The 17,131-nt window shown below is 51.6% G+C and overlaps 2 protein-coding genes across 10 annotated transcripts in view; both read right to left on the minus strand.

Moving 5' to 3' along the window:
• Nucleotides 1-6,220, minus strand: part of KDM4B (lysine demethylase 4B) — a 141,054-nt gene extending 134,834 nt beyond the window's left edge. For all 6 annotated transcript variants that reach the window (XM_036846843.1, XM_036846838.1, XM_036846839.1 and 3 more), the window contains exon 1: nt 6,119-6,220. The gene's annotated coding sequence lies outside the window, so the exon portion shown is untranslated. The remainder of the gene's footprint in view (nt 1-6,118) is intronic.
• Nucleotides 6,221-12,953: 6,733 nt separating this feature from the next.
• The window catches only part of UHRF1 (ubiquitin like with PHD and ring finger domains 1), a 32,896-nt gene continuing 28,718 nt past the window's right edge, over nt 12,954-17,131 (minus strand). For 3 of the 4 annotated variants that reach the window (XM_036849088.1, XM_036849085.1, XM_036849086.1), the window contains exon 17: nt 12,958-14,470. In XM_036849088.1, coding sequence (XP_036704983.1) covers nt 14,324-14,470 — 147 coding nt within the window. In that variant the 3' untranslated portion in view covers nt 12,958-14,323. Of the gene's footprint in view, nt 14,471-17,131 lie in introns of all 4 variants that reach the window. The other variant, XM_036849087.1, reaches the window with a different exon arrangement.

Raw genomic sequence — 17,131 nt, forward strand, 5'->3', positions numbered from 1 at the left:
GTTGTTTATTTCAATCAGCTAGAGAAGGCATGACCGTAAATTAACGGTATGCTTCCTTGACAAGTCAGAACACTCCTGGGACAGACCCAGATCTAAGACGCTAACAATCTGCCTGGCTGGGAAATCACTCGTCAGCCAGTCTCCACGGTGGGGAGCAAGGCCAAGGGCACGAGGCCGGCACAATCCCGCTCCCGACACGGGCCGGTGCACAGCCCCACAGCCGTCTCCCATCCACTCGGCCCACAAAGCTCAACTCTCACACACACGAGAGCCACCTCTCCACGAGTGTCCCCGGGCAGGCCGGCGGCCAGATGGCTGCAGCAACCCCCTCCCGGGACTCCGCTGCCCCTTCAGAAGGGGCGCCGGTGTTGGTAAAGAGGATGGGCCAGATGCTTACAAAACAAGAGGATTGGGAAACAGTGTCTTCCTTTTAAACCCTCAGTTTCTGTGAGGTCAAAACAAACTCCTTAGGCCCAGAACACTCCTTCTCAATCTTCTGCTGCCTGCGGAGGTACAATACAAAGGGGGCATCACGGAAAGGTGGGGCATTGCCAGCAATGAAGTATTTGCCCGTTTACATCTACTTTTTTTTTTTTTTTTTTGGCCGCACCGTGTGGCACGAGGGATCTTAGTTCCCCCACCAGGGATCGAACCTGCACCCCCGGCAGTTGAAGCGCGGAGTCCTAACCACTGGACCACCACGGAAGTCCCTACATCTACTCTTTTCTCAATTTTGAGATCGTTTTGGTGAATGGGATCAGAACATTTTCTTATATTCCCTGCACTTTAAATTTCCTCGAAACAACCCAGGACCTGTTTTTTAACATACAGAGTATGATTCTAAATACTTTGATGTAGGAAAGATGGAAATTCATTCATCCAACACATGAATGCTTACTGAACGCCCATTGTGGACAAGAACTGCCTGAGGTGCTGGGGATACACACAGCGACCAAGACAGATGTCGCTCCCACAGCGGGGACCTCACACCCTACTGCGGGTGCTCCCAAACTATGGCCCATAGGTCAAATCCAGCCCACTGCCTGTTTCTGTATGGCCCACAAGCCCAGAATGGTTCTGACGGTTTTTAATGGTTCGGTGGGGGGAAAAAAAAAATAAATCAAAAGAAGGAAAATAGTTCATCATATGTGAAAAGCATGTGAAATTCACATTTCCGTGTCCGTAAATAAAATTTTATCGGAACAAAGGCACAGTCGTTGGTTTCTGTACTTTTGTATTACAACAGCAGAGCGGAGAGGTCAGGACGGAGACAGTCCGGCCTACAAAGCGGAAGATAGTTACTTTCTAACCGTTTACAGGAAAAGCTTCTGCCCTACTGGATGAGACGGACAATAAGTACAAAAACAGATTCATACAAATTTCTGGTAGTGCTGAACGCAAAGAAGAAAAGGCAGGTGGGGAGAGAGAGTGGATGGAAGGGTGAATTTGGGCAGTGAGGTCAGGGATGGCCTCTCTGAGCCGAGACCGGAATGACAAAGAGACCTGAGGGGACAGCACTCTGGCAGAGGGAACAGCAAGTGCAAAGGCCCGGAGTTGGGGAAAAGTAGGCAGGTAAAGTGGTTTCAACTGAAGGGAGGAGGCACGGGGCGGGGGGGGGAGGGTGGTGTGGAGAGCACCTCAGAGGACAGAACAGGGAGGCCATGGGAAGGGTCTGCAACTTTTCTCAAGGACAAAAGGAAGCCACTGGAGGGTCCCGAGCAAAGGAAGACCGTTTTTCAAGTTTTTAAAAGCCCCTTGAGGGAGCAGTAGTGAGAACTGACAGATTAGTCGGGACGCCTTATCCAGCCGCCAAGATGCTCCCAGAACAAATCAAAGCAGGGAGTAAACTCAAAAACCAATCCATGGGACTTCCCTGGTGGCGCAGTGCTTAAGAATCCACCTGCCAATGCAGGGACACGGGTTCGAGCCCTGGTCTGGGAAGATCCCACATGCCGCGGAGCAACTAAGCCCATGCACCACAACTACTGAGCCTGCGCTCTAGAGCCCATGAGCCACAACTACTGAGCCTGCGTGTCACAACTACTGAAGCCCCCACACCTAGAGCCCGTGCTCCCCAACAAAGACAAGCCACCTCAATGAGAAGCCTGCGCACTGCAAGGAAGAATAGCCCCTGCTCACTGCAACTAGAGAAAGCCCACGTGCAGCAATGAAGACCCAATACAGGCAAAACTCAATCAATCAATAAATATAAGTAAATAAATAAAATACATGATCGCTTTAAAAAAAAATCCATCCAACCCCACAATCATCAGTTCATGGATCCGCTCAAGCCTTAGTCTTGAGGTGGCACAGGCTTTTTTAAGTATCGTAGTTAAATTCATTTCATTGTGTAAAAGTACCTGCACCTGGCACAGTAACAGTCCCGTGACCTCAGGCATCATTGCTCATGAAGAGGGAAGATGAAAGGGGTGAGTCACCTCAAAGTCGACTTGAAGCAAACTGTTAAAGCCAATGGACAGGCAGGGGTCACACAGCTCTAAACCTGCCCACCACGCTTCCAGATCCCGGGAGCATGTGGAAGCCTGTGGGGGGCCCTGCAGGGGCTCGGGAGACCCCCACACCACGCCTGGACGGCCCGTGGTGGGCGTGTCTGCAGGCGAGCACCTCTCCTCCAGGGGACAGAGTAGGAAAGACCTGGACAGCCAGGCCGAGCAGTGTGCACCGGACATAGCTTGCAAATATGAGCCCCTCCCTTTAGACGGGGGGAGGAGGAGGAAAGGGACAGAGGGACCTGGAACTTGAGGTTGATCAGGGTCATGGCCAAATATCAGGCTGCCGTGGGGTTAAAGGTTAAGTGAGAGAGGGTCACCTGGGGGCAACTGCACCCTTCAGGGGACACTGGGCGATGTCTGGGGACATCGGTGGTTGTCACAACTGTGGGGGTAGGGGTGCTCCTGGCATCAACGGGGTGGGAGCCAGGGATGCTGCTCCACACCCCACAGTGCCCGGGACAGACCCCCCCAGAGAACGACCCAGCCCTGAACGTGAACGGGGCAGAGTAGGAAGGGACCTGACGGCAGTAAGAAATCAGCGCCAGGTTCAGAGCACTCTGGCACTGTGTGAAGCCACAGTGACTCTCATCCCCTTTGACCCCCTCAATGACCCAGCATGGGCTCTTATTATACCCATTTTACAGATGAGGAAAGCAAGGCCCAGAGTCATGCCTCAGAGGAGGCATGTGAACCTGGATCTTTCAGACTCTGTTTGGAGAATGGAGTCAAGGACAGGAATCCAGGGGCACCAACAAGAACACAGGTCAGAAGGGAGTCCAGGTTCAGCCCCTCTCCTCCGTCCGGTGTCCTCAGCCAGAAGCGGAGGGACCGGGGCAGGGCAGGTCAGAGCTGTGGGGGTGAGGTCCCACTGAGCAGCCCGGGGGGGTGGGGAGACAGGTCTCTGGAGCGCAGCCAGGAACCCCCCGGGGCTGGCAGAGAGGCATGGGGTGGGGGCGGGGGGGGGTGACCTCACAGTCGTGCAGTCTGCCCGCAGTTCCTTTGCTTTCCACGCTCTTCTCCCAGCCTCTGCCCAGTGGGCTTGGGAAAGTTTAGTGACTGCCCCCCCGCCCGCCCCCCACGCCCCCGGCCAGCTTTGTTCTTGAGCAAGTGACTGGCGCAGGGCCTCACAGCTCTGAAACTGCCCCCCACACTTCCAGATCCCGGGAAGAGAGACAGCCGGAAATGGTCATTTGCCCACACCTCGGCCCTCACCCCTCTCACCCCGTGCTGCCCACTCCCTGAGCCAGGCCCCTCGGGGCAGTGGGCACCACACTGCCAGCACAGTTGTGCCCACACCTCGGGACACCCATCTCTCCCTTTCCCCCACTAGACCCAAAGCCCCCTGAAGTTAGGGACTCCCTGCAACCTGCCCCAGTGCTCAAAACCCAATGTCCGCAGGCCAGGTGAGTGTCAGATGGAATCAAGGAACAGATGGGCTCCCCAGGGCTGAGGCTCCGGCTGGGCCCGGCCAGGGGAAGGGGCGGGGCTCAGGAGGGCAGGGGCAAGACACCACAGAGGAGGAGGGGAAATGCAGGGTCAAGTATAGCAGAGCGGCCAGGCAGGGAGAGAGGGGCATGCAGGGCCCCCCGACCACCCCAGAGGGACTGGGGAAGGGTCTTTACTAGGAGACAGCAAAGTACAACAAAGGCAGGGCGGGGTCCTAAATGACTGATCTGCCACACCTTTAAGCTCTTAACACCTCCTTAGCAGCCCACTCCCCAAAGTGGCAAGGATTAGAAAATGCGAGAAAAACAATTGTTACTAAAATCTGGATAGAAATTGTCTCGACAACGACACACTCGCGCGCGCGCGCACACACACACACACACGCACACACACGCACATGCAGCGCGTGACACAGTATCTGCTTGAATCACCGCAAAACCTGGGAGCATTTATGCAACTGCACCTCTGCTCGCGGAGGTGACCTCCCCCAGGGCAGGGCGGTCTGACCGCGGAGGTGCCCCCGGCACAAAAGGGGAGCACCAACGTTTGCCAAGCGTCCAATCAGAAACACGGAAAGAGGGCCAGCGAGTTTCAGAAACCCTCCCCTCAGATGATCACAAGTTGACTCCAGACTTTTACACTCCGTCCTTAGAGATTCCAAAAAGCAAACTACAAAGACCACAGAGGCTGCCCACTGCTTTTGCGAGGGTGGTGAGGAAAAGCTGACCGGGGAGTTGACAAACCCTCCCGACGCCTCATAAGGAAGCTATTATTGGAGAATTAGGGGAGTCACCGGCTCTTGCACGGCAGCGCGGAAAGCCCAAAGAAGTCATGTAGTGAGCCCCTTTTAGGGGCTTTCTCCAGCCTGGGGACAGCCGGATAAATGGCTGCTGAGGCAGAGGGGTGAGGCAGGCAACCTCAGACCCTAAGACAGCGCTGGCAGCCAGTGGGAGCCACAGGAGCTTGCTGAATAAATGCCACGGACAGAAACACATGGAAAAGGACACACTCTACATATCACAGGATTGTTGGGCTCCATTGCACAGAACAACCTTCTCACTAGTTTCATAACTCGGGAAACAGTTCCCAGGTGCACCTGAATCATTAAAACAAAAGCATCCTCCCCCAGCCAAACAGATGGGACACACCAAGAAGCAGTCCACGTCTCCCCAGCCCCCAAGGGAAAAAAATCCCCTATAAAACCTTCCATCCTGGCCCCGGCAGACGCGCACCCCATTCTGCCTGGTGTCATTGCGCCCACTGGGCGGAGACCCAGGCCCTTGCAGATCTGGGGCAGGTCGCTTTCAGAATGAATCCGTCCCCCAGATCCCACGGGGCTGGAGAGGACAACCCAAGGGGTCCCCGCGGGAGCGACACCAGGATTTATTTCTACAGAGAAGGGGCCTTCGAGATGGCGATCGGGCAGAGAGGGGAAGGCCGTGGGGGCACGCGTCTGGAAACTGCTATGTGCATATCAAGTGGATACATTTTTTATAAGAAATTCTGATTGCATGCTTATTTTAGGGGGGCTCAGGGAAATGGGGTGCGAGTTTGGAGTCGCGATGGCACGGCGGTTGACTCGGGCAGTGGGGTGGGATGCCGTGATGGACATTTCGGGGGACACCGCTGGGAAGCGCCCCGTTAACCCCACCAGTGCCCAAAGGGCCGGAAATGGAGGCGGGTTTCACCCAGGGCCTGGGATATCTCTCTCTCTCTCTTTCTCTTTACTATTATTATTTTTTTAATTATTAGGTTTGTTGTGAATAATGGAAGGGGAGGGCCCCGCCAGGCAGGGCCAGCCGGGCCGGCCACCCACGCTGTCATCTTTTGTGCGGGGCCGGCGGGGACGCCCCGGCCCAGCCCCCGCGCGCCCCCGGCCCGGGCAGGGCGCCCCCGCCTCCCGCCCCCGGCCCCGCCATTGTCCCGCCGCGCCGCCCCCGCCCGAGGCCCGGCGAGCGCCCGGGGCCGGGCGGGTAACGCCCCCAACCGCCTCGCGGGCCGGGACAAAGCACTGCGGCCGCGGCCCGAGCAGGCCGCGCCCGAGGCCTGGGCCTCGAGTCCCGGACGCCCGCCCGCCCGCAGCCCCAGGCGCGGCGCGGGGGCGGCGGCGGCGACGGGGCCCGTGCTCGGACGCGGCGGCCGCCTCCCCGCGGGCTCACCTGAGGCGGCGCGCGCGGCCCGGTCCGGAGCTGCGGCGCGCGCTCCCCCGCCCTCGGCGTCGCACCCCCAGGCCCTGCTCGGGCCGGGCCCCGCTCGGTCGCTGGCGGCCGAGCCCTCCGTGAGCGCCCCGGGCGGGGCTTATAAGGCCGCGCGCCAGCTCCGCCCCGGCTGCCATTGGCCACCGAGCCCACGCCCGCGCACCCATTGGCTGCCGCTGACAGCTCCGCCCCTCCCCTCCGCGGGGCCCACCAACACCGCACGGCCCGCCCCCTGCGCGCCTCGATTGGGCGGGCGCAGGCGCCGGTCTCGCCTCGCCACTGGCCGGCCGACTAGGACACGCCGGCGCCCACCCACGTGCCCGCTGACCGGCTTGGTTCTCATTGCAGGCTGCGCACGCCAGCCAAGAGGCCGCGACCAACAGGACGGCGCTAGGCCTCAGATTGACAAGGGCGCCTCGGGGACCGCCCAACGACCGCACGGGAGCAAGAGAATATTGGCTTACGGGGTCAGCCCCAGGCGCGGACTGGCTGGGGCGGGTGCCAATCACGGCCCGGGCCCCGCCCTGGTTATCAGGCTGCAGCTGAGTACGTGAGCTCCAGCACAACATCAGCACCGCGCCTGGCAGGCTCGGAGAGGGGGTTCGAGACCCAGAGCCGGAAATTGGGTTCAGCGTTCTCCAATTCGCAAAGTCCCGATTTAGGAAACATAGCTCCAACGTAACTCAATTTACAAAGGAGGAGAACTGAGAACTGGTGAAATAAAAGTCAAGCAGCAAGCGCTCCTGCCTCCCCTACCCCCTCCCCCCCCAAAAAAATTCCAAGTTCATTTCCGTTGCAATCGACAAAACTTTGCAAAGGCGCCAGGCCTTCAGGATAAAGCTAGGTGACCTTCGCCGACTTCCCTAAAACGTAAGGGAGGCAAGGAGTTTGGTGCCTCCTGACTTAGGTTCAAAGCTCAGCTGGGCTCACATCCCTCACTGTGGTTGGCCTCCAGAGAAGTAACCTCGCTGGGCCGCAGTTTCCCCTGTGAAATGGATATGACGACGATACAACCCCTCACCGTCGGCCCCTCTCCTGGGAAGTTTGCGCGAATTGGTGAGAGGAGGCACGTAAAGCCTTTGACCATGTGACTTCGCCAAGTGAGCATTTAATTAAGGTTTGCCATTATCGTCATCATCATGATTATTAATTGCATACCAGGCAGTAGGCTGGGCACGCCCCCATTTCGTCGGCAGGAATGTAAATCGGACAATTCGATATTTCCTAATAACGTGGCGAGTGCATCTACGCTCTATTCCTGGAGGTCCTGTACCCTGAGAAAGGGTCCGGAGCGTGGAGCTTGCCTGGTTCAAGTATGCGGCTGCAGCGCTGTACACAACTGTTTCCAGATTATATAAATAGCTTGTGGCACAGGGTACTCTGGAATACTTTTAACTATGTAGCAATTGAAAAGGGGGTAGATCTACATGTACTGTCATGGAATGATTCCCCTACAAGCCATGTGGAGAGCTGCAGAATGGTCCAGAATTCTGAACAATACCGTTATGGAAAGGAACGCAGAGCAACTGTCCTGTGGTTTCTAAGAGCCCATACCTGTGGCAACGCGCAGAACAAGGCCATCACCAAACTGAGTAAACTAAATCTTTGTGGAGAGGAGGGATCCACCTTGGTAAAAAGTGTAGTTGGTGAGGAGTTTAATCTGCTCTAGGGTGATTTACATCGTCATGGGGCCATATTCAGATATTCCCTCAAGCAGTTAAAATTTAACTTAAAAAGTAGGAACCAGTAACTGCTCCCAAGGAACTCCCTAACCCGTGGGAAAGACAGAAATGTAATCTGGTAGCAGTAATATAGGCTCAAAAGTGCAATCGTATGGGGATCCCCCTACCCCAAGCCTTTTTTTTTCTCTACTTCCTAGTTAACCCCGTTAGACAGTGAATTCCAGGTGTTTGGATTTCACAGACTCTGGAATTTTTTTTTTTATTTAATTGGGGGACCTAAATAGGTTGTCAGCTTCCCAATTTTGCTTAGGGGGACTTTTTATAATTTTTTTCTCAAGTTCCTTTTTTTTTTTTAAATTCCAGTACAGTTGATTTACAATGTTATGTTAGTTTCTGGTGTACAGCGAAATGATTGTTTTAATGTGTATACATACATAAATATATATATATATTCGTTTTCATATTCTTTTCCATTATGGTTTATTACAGCATATTGAATATAGTTTCGTGTGCTATACAGTAGGACCTTGTTGTTTATTTTATATATAATAGCTTGTATCTGCTAATCCCAAACTTCTAATTTACCCCTCCCCCACCCCCTTTTCCCTTTGGTAACCATAAATTTGTTTTCTAAATCTGTGAGTCTGTTTCTGTTTTGTAAATAAGTTCATTTGTATCATATTTTAGATTTCACATATAAGTGATATCATATGATATTTGTCTTTGTCTGGCTTACTTCACTCAGTATGAGAATCTCTAGGTCCATCCATGTTGCTACAAATGGCATTATTTCATTCTTTCATTTCATTGTATATATGTACCACATCTTCTTTATCCATTCACCTGTCAGTGGACATTTAGGTTGCTTCTATGTCTCGGCTATTGTAAATAGTGCTGCTGTGAACATTGGGGTGCGTGTATATTTTCAATTAGAGTTTTCTCTGGATATATGCCCAGGAGTGGGATTGCTGGATCATATGGTAACTCTATTTTTAGCTTTTTAAGGAACCTCCATACTGTTCACCACAGTGGTGCACCAATTCACCAATTTACATTCCCACCAAGAGTGTAGGAGGGTTCTTAGGGGGACTTTTTAAAATGCCATCTATATGTTAAGAAACTTCACAATTGTAGAATCCAGACAGGAAGTATATTTGACGGTTCACCATACAGTCCTTTCAACTTTTCTACGTTTGAGAGTTTTCATAACAAAATGTTAGGAAAGAAAACTATAATCACTGTCATTTAATTAAAAGGTGTCCTATGCAAAGCAGGAAGGACTCAGTCTCAGAATTTTCAAATGGACAAATTAACTTGAGAACAACTCACTAATCATCTTCCAGTCTTTGCAGACAGGTGCAGATCTCACAAAGGGCTGGGGCTGGGAATCACAGGCATCTGTCCCTAAGTAACGTCAGGAGGACCTCTGGCACTGGCCTTCAGATGACCCAAGGCCAGCTTGTTTCTAACTGTTCTTCACATTCCTCTGCTTTCCCAAAACTCCCCTCCAGCTTCTGCTTATGGGCTAGTCTGATGCATAAAAGATAGAGATGGACAGAAAAATAGATCCTCCTATGTCTTTACTTTTATCTTTTGGCTGCACCACATGGCTTGCGGCTTAGCTCCCTGAGCAGGGATCGAACCCGTGCCCCCCTGCAGTGGAAGCACAGAGTCTTAACCACTGGACTGCCAGGGAAGTCCCTAGATCTTCCTATGTCTCTAAAAACTAAATTTTTAGAAATACATTTGGGGGGTATATCCTTGGTGGTCCAATGGTTAGGACTCGGCACTTTCGCCGCCGTGGCCCGGCTTCAATCCCTGGTCAGGGAACTATGATCCTGCAAGACACGTGGTGCAGCCAAAATAAACATAAAAATTTTTTTTTTAATTTTTTTAATAAAAAAAATTTTTTAGAAAACAAATACATTTGGAGGAGGAATTCTAACATTCCATTTCATGCCAAGCAGATATTGCTAGACACATGTGTAGTATACGTTTCACTTTTATGAGCACAGACACATAATGTAAACACCAGACCATGGCTCATGTGTTTGTTTAGGTGCTAGACAAAGCAGGCTACCCCATCAATGAACTGAATAGAAAAGAAAAACCGGCACAAAATAGTATATACACTACTGTCCTAATGTCGTTCTTTAAATTTGTATATAAAACAAATACTTGGAGGGACTTCCCCGGCAGCACAGTGGATAGGACTCCTCAATCCCAATGCAGGGGGCCTGGGTTCGATCCCTGGTCAGGGAACTAGATCCCACATGCATGCTGCAGCTGAGAGTTCGCATGCCACAACTAAGGAGCCCGCCTGTTGCAACTAAGACCCCACACAACCAAATAAATAAGTAAATATTTAAAAAGTAATAAATACATGGAGAAACATCTGTAAACAAATATGTACCATGGCTTTGCCATGTCCTCGAGTAAGCCACTTAACCTGTCTATGCCTCAGTTGTTCTGAGGTTGAATGCTGCAGTACCAACACACGTGTATAAATAAAGCCTAAAAATATTAACCCTCTCAGGGGCAGGACTATGTGCTTTAGCTTTTTCTTCATATATTCAGTTTCCAAATGTTCTGAAGGGATTATGTTAATTTTATAACGTGGGGTGGAGGGAGAGAAGGAAGTTTTACAAAAAAAAAAAAAAAAAAAAAAAACCAACCAGGTAGATTTTAAAAGGTGGTCCATCCACACCCTGGAATATTACTCAGCCATAAAAAGGAGTGAAGTGCTGACACTTGCTACAACGTTGGATGGACCTTGAAAACACCAGGGTCAGTGAGAGAAGCCAGACACAAAAAAACTATGTGTTGTATGAATTTATTTATATGAAGCATCCAGAACAGGCAAATCCAGACAGAAAGTAGGTTAATGGTTGCCAGAGGCTGGGGAGGGGTGGGAAGTGACTGCTAATGGGGATCGGGCTTCTTTTGAGGGGGGATGAAATTCTGGAACTAGACAGAGGTGATGATTGCACAACTGTGCAAATATACTAAAACCCACTGAACTGTATACTTTAAGCGGGTGTTATGGCATGTGCAATATATCTCAATAAAACTGCTATAAAAAAATTAAAACTACCAAAAGTCTACCAGGAAATGAATACACCTTACATTGTGATTATTTCTGCATAGCAGTGCACATACACTTTTCTGGGGTTTGCTCATTTTTAACAATGACATTGTTCTTAACTTTTATGTGAGAAACAAAAAAATTCCACAATCTCCACAATTAACGCACCTCAGGGTGTCCTGCCCCTGTGTGCGGCCCACTTGGGGACATTTATGGAGTTTCCTCTGATCCTCATAGCTGGGCATCTTTCCTATTTTTATTTCATGTTCACACTTTGATATTTTTTTTTGAGATATAACTCGTATACTGTACAGTTCAAAGGATTTTAGTACATCCACAGGTATGTGCAATCGTCACCAAATTTAGAACATTTTCATCTCCCCAAAATGAACCCCGCACCCTCTAGCTCTCACCCCCTCTCCCTCCCTACTGGCTAAGCATCGCTACACTAATCTGCTTTCTGTCCCTACAGATCCCTGTGTTGAGCATTTCATGTGAATGAGATCATATCATATACGATCGTGTGATTGCCCTCTTTCACTTAGCATAATGTTTTCAAGGACACACTTGACATATTTGAAGGTCCAAAAGAGGCAGAGCTTTATTGTGCTTGTTTTTTTTAAGAATTTTTTTGACATGGACCATTTTTAAAGTCTTTATTGAATTCACTACAATATTGCTTCTGTTTTACATTTTGGTTTTTTGGCCACGAGGCAAGCGGGATCTTAGTTCCCCGACCAGGGATCAAACCCGCGCCCCTGCATTGGAAGGCGAAGTCCCAACCACCAGACCGCCAGGGAAATCCCTGTTTCTTAAATTAGATCTGCCCACGTCATTGTCTAACCATCCGTACAAGGTGCCAGTGATAGGTTGGTGTGAGTAATGGCATCTGCAGAACTCAGCACTATCACCTTCCCTGGAGTTGATTGTTAAACTTGCCTCATCCTTGGGGAATTCCCTGGTGGTCCAGTGGTTAGGACTTCACACTTCTATTGCAGGGGGCATGAGTTTGATGCCTGGTCAGGGAACTAAGATCCTGCAAGCCAAACCGTGCAGCATGGCCAAAAAAAAGAATGAAAGAAACAAGACAACAAACAAAAAACAACAAAAAAAAAGCCATAAACGAGACAAAAAGACAACCCTCAGAATGGGAGAAAATATTTGCAAACAAAGCAACGGACAAAGGATTAATCTCCAAAATATACAAGCAGCTCATACAGCTCAATATCAAAAAAACAAACAACCCAATCAAAAAATGGGCAGAAGACCTAAACAGACATTTTCCCCAAGGGGGAAAGGGGTGGGGTGGGAGGAACTGGGAGACTGGGATTGACACATATACACTATTGATACTATGTATAAAATAGACAAATGATGGGAACATGCTGTATAGCACAGAGAACTCTGCCTAATGCACTGTGGTAAATGGGAGGAAAATCCAAAAGGGACGGGATATCTTTATGTGTGTGGCTGATTCATTTTGTTGTGCAGCGGAGGCTAACACGCCATCGTAAAGCAACCATACTCCAATAAAAATTAATTAAAAAAATAAAAACAAAAAAACCTTGCCTCATCCTTGGCCTCTGACTCCTGCTGGAAACAGCATTTCAGGTCACCAGCCTCCACACCCCCATGTACCCCCATCTCCCCAGGCCTGCAGAGGGCCCCCTGGGGTCAAGGAGCTCCTTAGTTGATGATTCAGGCTGCTGACACCCACTCAAGGCAGAGCCAGTCTCCTAATGGGGGACCACAACAGCCTCTGTTTCTTCTAATGTAAATGGGGACAGTGCCACCCACCTTAGTGACACTAAGTGACATCTGGCTCCAAGCCAGAAGGCCTGGTTTGGCCCCTATGGACCGCTGCACGTCACTTGGACCTTGTGGGCCTCAGTTTTCTCATCTGCAAAGTGGGAACAATGCCACCTGCCTAGTCTGACTCCCGGGGTTTTTGTAAGGAAAAAATGTGTTACTAGCTATAAAAGTGCCTGGTGGGCTACAAAGCACTTTGCAAATAGAAGACACAACCAAATGCATCTGTAAAAGGCATTTATTCTGAGAATCTAAAACCTGGACAGAGAATATTGAACTTCATAAAAAAAGCCTACACAGGATTTCGTCATTTATTCCTAATACATTAAGCACCTAATAATAAGGAAAAAAAGAGAAACTTTTAAAACGATATCGCTCCAGTTTGTCTGCAGTTATGTGATTTAAAATATCCCTGTTCTGTTGAGGTATAAGCTGCAAACTTTGGTCAAGTTAGAAACATTAACAAATCATTCCAAAAAACACAAAACTCCCCCCCCCCAAAAAAAACACAACCAAACCCTAAGTTATTAGCTTTCTCGGTACATGTACAGTAACTACAAAAAAAATTTCATTTAGAAAAGGTGTTTTTTTTTGTTTTTTTTTTTAAAGTTTCCCTCTTGTAATTCCCAATTGGCAAGTTGAAAATTCAACTTCGAGGATCGACAAAAGTCCCATCGTCCCCACTCGCTCACCCGGGGTCCCCAGGGAGGCGCTGGAGGACCACAGTTTGAGATTCCGGTTGGCACTGTCAACAATTCAGTGCTGAGAAAGAGCACCGCGTTGAAGAAGGAAGGAGGGACCAAAGGCACTTGAACGTGGCCCCAGGCGTTTGCTTCCGTGGCGTCCAGAGGGGACGTCGCTGGGCCGCCCATCGGCCCCCATGGAGGGAAAGAGTCCAGCGGAGGTAGCTTCGGTGTGGCCCCAGCTCTCTGCTTGGGTGGCCGGTGGGGACGCGGAAGCAGCCCGGTGGGGGATGGCTTGGAGGCGGGGGGTTCAACTGTGCCCAACGGGACCTCTCCGCTTTTCCTTTGAACACTTTCCTGCCGGCGACGCAGGGCCAACACCACACCCAGGGCCACCGCCAGGCAGGATTTCACCTCTGGGGGCCTGGCCCACCAACCTTGAAAAGATTGTTCTAGGCAGCCCGGCGCCGTCTTGCGAGTCGGCGGCCAGAACAGCTGAGAACCTGATGCTGGGAATTTCAGTGGCCTTCACGCCAAGTTGTTTCTAATTCCATCCTCAGAAGAAAAACAATTTTTTTTTGTTTGTTTTTTTGTTTTTAGGGTTTTTTTTTTCCGCTGATAAATTGCAGGCTTTTTATTTATTTATTTATTTTTAAAACCAAAATAAAAACACAGAGAAGTCCGACTTTCTTCCTTTGAGCCATAATACAAATTCCTGAAAGTTTTATAGATTAAAAAAAAAAAAAAAAAAGACCAAACCGGGAAGACGAGGCTTTTTTTTTTTTTAGGGAGTGGAGGAAAAACTACATGTTTAAGTTAAGCTCACTAAAAATAAAATGGGGGCCACAGACCCCCCCCCCCCGATAATGTTTTTTTAAAAAAACACCCGGCGAGAAGTGCTTGAGGATCACCGTCCGCTCCCGTAGCCAGGGAAGAGCTGGTTAAGGACAGCCTGCAGTGGCTGGTTCACGTGCATGGCGTAGCTCCGGCCCAGGTCATAGCGGCAGGCCGGGCAGCTGAACACCTGGGCCCTGAAGGACCTGTCCAGGCAATCCTGCGGGAGAGCGGGTGGTGAGAGGTGCTCCTGGCCACCCACGGTCCCCCCGGGGCGGTGTCGGGAGCCCAGAGGCCCCTCCTGACCCTCAGTCTCACTTGCCACTGCTGGCTGCCCATCACCAGCCCGGCTGCCCCAGGCTCAATGACTCCAAGGTCTCCAGGGAATTCCCTGGCAGTCCAGTGGTTAGGACTCTGCACTTTCACTGCTATGGGCGCGGGTTCAATCCTTGGTCAGGGAACTAAGATCCCACAAGCCGAGCGGTGTGGCCAAAAAAAAAAAAGACTCCAAGGTCATCCCGGCCACCAGGCCCCTGTACCTGCAGGTCACACCACCTGACAGGTCCATGCCCTGGCTCTCTCGTCACCCGTGCCTCGGCTCAAGTCCCCTCCTCAGAGGACCCCTCCTCGAAGCCCCTGGAACATCCCCGCCTCACCTCACCCTGTCTGCTTTCAAAACAGCACCTTCCGCCTTCTGGAATCATCTTGTCGACTAACCTGCTGGCGTGTAACACACCAGACACTCCCCAAGATGGGGGCTGTGTCTCCCTGAATCTCCCGGCACCAAGCACAAGACCCAACCCAGAGGAGATGCTCAATGAACATGTGTCGGTGAGAAGACGGGAGGAGAGGGAGGAAGGAGGGAGTCTGGACGCTGAGCCAGATTTCTGGGTTCAAACCCACTTGTCAACCCAGTGATGCCAGGGGAAGAGCCAGGTGGAGCCCGAGCTGTGAGGCTGACGGGCCCTACCTCCCCGTCGGAGCAACAGGCCGAAGACGCCACGGGGAGCAGGCACCCGCACAGGCGCACACACCTGAAGGATGGCGCCAGGCAGCTGGGTGAGGGGCAACACCAAGCTGGTGAAAACCTGCTGCTGCCACGGCACGCTACCGCTGGATGCAGGCGGCTGCTTTTGATCCCTATTTTTAAAAACTCCTGGACTTCCCTGGTGGTCCAGTGGTTAAAAATCCACCTGTCAATGCAGGGTACACGGGTTCGAGTCCTGGTCTGGGAAGATCCCACACGCCGCGGAGCAGCTAAGCCCGCGAGCCACAACTACTGAGCCCGCGCTCCTAGAGCCCGTGCTCTGCAACAAAAGAAGCCACCACAACGAGAAGCCCGTGCACCACAACAAAGAGTAGCCCCCGCTCGCCGCAACTAGAGAAAGTGCAAGCACAGCAACGAAGACCCAGCACAGTCAAAAAAATACAACAAAGACAAAAAACAAAAACAAAAAAAACCAACTCCTGTGTTCTTTTCCAATATAAAGTCTATAGCCTGATCCCAGGCACAAGAGGTAGTGCTTTCTGCTCAACACACTAAGACTTGGGTTCAGAATCAGGTTCTGGACCACTGCACGATTCACAATGGTCAAGAGGTGGAAACACCAAGAGTCCATCCACGGATGATGGCTAAACACAGTGTGGTCCATCCACACACTGCCACATGACTCAGCCTTCAAAAGGAAAGAGGTTCTGACACACGTGACAACATGGATGAGCCTGAACACGATGCTCAGTGAGAGAAGCCAGACACAGAAGGACAGATACTGTCTGATTCCACTCATGCAAGGTCCCTAGAGAGTGAGATCCACAGAGACAGGAAGTAGATGGTTGGGGGCCAGGGGCTGGGGGAGGGGCTGGGGAGTGAGTGTTTCATGGGGACAGAGTTTCAGTTTGGGAGGATGAGAAAGTTCTGGAGGTGGATGGTGGGGACAGTTGCACAACAATGTGAATGTACTTAATGCCACTGAGCTGTGCACCTAAAAAATAGTTAAAACGGTAAAGGTTATGTTATCTGTATATTACCACAGTAAAAATATTTTAATAGAGTAAAAACAAAATCAAACGCTGGGACATAAGGGTGGAGGGTCAAAGCCATTTCCCCACAGCCCCTCAGACGCTGAGCTCACTGGAGACGAACGACAGTCGTGAGGATGCCCAGGACAGACACGCACTCGCCAGGGCCACCTCCTTCGCACCGGCGGCACGGCGGCCGCAGGTGTGGTGACTCCGAGCCGCTCGGCCTGACCTCGCATGCGCCCCGCGTCTCAGTGTCCGGCTGCGCGCTGGCCAGGTACACCTCAGAGCCAGAAGGGTGCTGCGATGCCCCTTTCCACGGGGCAAAGGGGCTCAGCACAGGCTTTCCAAGGTCACACGGCCAGAAAGGGCAAAGCCGGGGGTCAAAGCCACACTGCCGACCCCGACGATGTGTTCTCACCCCGCTCCGCCAAGCCTCTGAGCCCCCTCGGGCTCCACACGGCCTCGGACACCCAGGGGCGTCTCTCCCGGCCACACAGCTGAAGGGCCTCGGTCAGGCCACATGGCACAAGTGCTGCCCAAGTGCCCATGTTCTCAGAGTCCCTCCCCTGGTCTGATAAGTGACCCGACGCCCTGGACCGAGACGGCCCCGAGGCGAGAGAGCAGCTCAGAGACCCAGGGTGACCGGGAGGCAGGGACAGTCCCTTCTAAATTACGTGCCTGCACTGCCCATGAGTTCCTACTGACCGACTCTGGCCAGAAGGCACTGCAAAGACACCATACATGCAGACCAGCGCTTCCCAAGTTGGGGGACCCCTGGGACCGAGTGGGAGGGGCCTCGGATGCTGCTCAGCCCCCCAGCACCCAGGACATCCCCTGGTGTGTTCACTCTGGTGTCATT

This window comes from Balaenoptera musculus, chromosome 3 (genome assembly GCF_009873245.2).
Source record: "Balaenoptera musculus isolate JJ_BM4_2016_0621 chromosome 3, mBalMus1.pri.v3, whole genome shotgun sequence".
NCBI classification, from domain to species: domain Eukaryota; kingdom Metazoa; phylum Chordata; class Mammalia; order Artiodactyla; family Balaenopteridae; genus Balaenoptera; species Balaenoptera musculus.